Source organism: Pediculus humanus, genomic scaffold (assembly GCF_000006295.1).
Source record: "Pediculus humanus corporis 1103172107403 genomic scaffold, whole genome shotgun sequence".
Lineage (NCBI taxonomy): Eukaryota > Metazoa > Arthropoda > Insecta > Psocodea > Pediculidae > Pediculus > Pediculus humanus.
Window position 1 is genome coordinate 51,801 of NW_002987028.1, and position 2,144 is coordinate 53,944.

At 31.0% G+C, this 2,144-nt stretch overlaps 1 protein-coding gene across 1 annotated transcript; it reads left to right on the top strand.

The window, feature by feature from the left end:
- Positions 1-455: 455 nt before the first annotated feature.
- On the top strand, positions 456-1,894 carry Phum_PHUM054050 (class A rhodopsin-like G-protein coupled receptor GPRmys, putative; the record flags this gene model as incomplete). Its single annotated transcript, XM_002423322.1, has 2 exons — positions 456-467; positions 899-1,894. 2 exons carry the CDS (start codon positions 456-458, stop codon positions 1,892-1,894), a joined length of 1,008 nt encoding a protein of 335 aa, XP_002423367.1.
- Between the last annotated feature and the right edge of the window lie 250 nt (positions 1,895-2,144).

Sequence of the window (2,144 nt, forward strand, 5' to 3'; positions counted from 1 at the left end):
TTGATTCTCGATTAAATAATAAAATAATAATAATAATAATAATAATAATAATAATAATAATAATAAAATGTCTGACACTAAAAAAAAAAATGGCTTCCGTAATTATTTTGCGGAGTTTTTATTTTTATAACGTTTTTTTATTTTTTTATTTTAACGCGCGTATTTTTTTTTCTTTCTCACGTTTCTACTCTCTCTCTCTTTTTTATATATTATTTATACGTTTCAATTAATTATCGAAATTGCAAACCGGAAATTCCGCCTTACTGGAAACCGGAAAAATGTCAAAAAAACTAAAACCTTTTCGTATTTGTATTATATATATCGAATGTCGAACGGAAGGAGGAAAAATAAAGAAAAAAAAATTTTTTTTTTTACTTTCAATCGAAGCGGAAAAATATAAAAAGACACAAAATTTAAGAGAAGGGAGGGAGGGGAGAGGAGGAGGAAGTGGAGCGATGTGGGGTTGGGTTAAAATAATAAAAAGTGTCAAAAGGTCAAAGTGTAAATTATAATTTTTCTTTTTTCTACGTTTCTTTTAGATTAAAAAAAAAAGAACGAAAAGACGCGTACGTCGTTCTTTACGTTGTTATCAACCCTTTATCAAAAAAAAAAAAAAAAAAAACATTTTTATGTTTTTGTCATTATTTATTATATATGTTTACAAAAAAAAAGAAAATTTGTAAAACGAGAATATTCTAGAAAATATTTCCTTTTAGCAGAAGAAAAAAAAAATTACAATGAGGGATATTTAATGAGATGAAATACAACATAAAAAAAAATCAAAGATAAAAAAAAATTCCCCCCCCCTCCCCCTCCCCCGTTTCCTTTGTCGTGTCTTGCACACGCAAATATTTCATAACGATAATAATAATAATAATAGTTATTTTTTGTTTTTCAGGTTCACGGATACCTTTCCCTCATAATATGTTTATTCGGATCCGTTGCAAACATACTCAACATAGTCGTTTTAACGAGAAAAGAAATGAAAACTCACACAAATTTAATATTGACGGGTTTAGCGATCGCGGATTTACTCGTCATGGTCGATTACATTCCATTCAGTTATTATTTTTACGTCAAATCTAAAAAATACACGTACGGTTTAGCCGTTTTCATATTATTTCACGCGAATTTCAGTCAGGTATGTCACACGATATCAATATGGCTCACGGTTATACTCGCCGTTTGGAGAAACATAGCCATAGCACATCCACAGATAAACAGAGCGTGGTGTACGAATCGTAGCACTATCGTGGCAATAGTGTCGACCTACGTCATATGTCCCCTGATTTGCATTCCCCTTTACCTCGTGTACACGTTGAAAACGTCCAAATATAAAAACGAAACGATTTATCACGTGGAAGCAAATAACAGTCCTTCGATGAGAGACGTCAATTATTGGATATACGGTTTCGTTATAAAATTACTACCCTGCATACTATTAACATTTTTATCATTTCGAATGGTTTTGTTTTTGATAAAAAATGAAAAGCGTCAAAAGTTATTGATAAGTTCGAAAGCTCTGATAAATACGGAAACGAGAAAATCTAAAAATCAAACGTATAGGGAAAAACAATCGCACAGAGCAACGAAAATGCTTTTGGTCGTACTTATATTGTTTTTAATAACGGAATCACCCCAGGGGATATTAGGTTTGCTAAGCTATAGCTTAGGGGATCATTTTTACAATAGTTGTTATCATCCCCTCGGCGACGTCCTTGATTTTTTAGCTTTGTTTAATTCTAGTACAAATTTTATGATTTATTGCACCATGAGCAGACAGTTTAGAGTTACTTTTAATTTATTGTTTAAACCGAAAGTGCTGAACAAATGGATGGTTACGTCACAAGTGAATAATGTAACAAAAGATGCAACTCAGCTGACGCAAGTTTAGCAGAACACGGAGATTTGAATTCGCGTATTCATTACGTCACACACGTAAACAAAAGGTAAGGTTTTAAATTAACTTATAAAAAATACAAAAATTTCTTTTTTTTTTTTAAAAAAAGAAAAAAAAAAGTGGCATTGATCATTTCGCAACTGCTTCCACTTTTATTTCCCTATTCTCATTTTTAATGAAACCTTTTTTTCTTCCCTCCTGTTCGTCGTTTATATCTTTGTCTTGTAAATCCAATTTATCATTA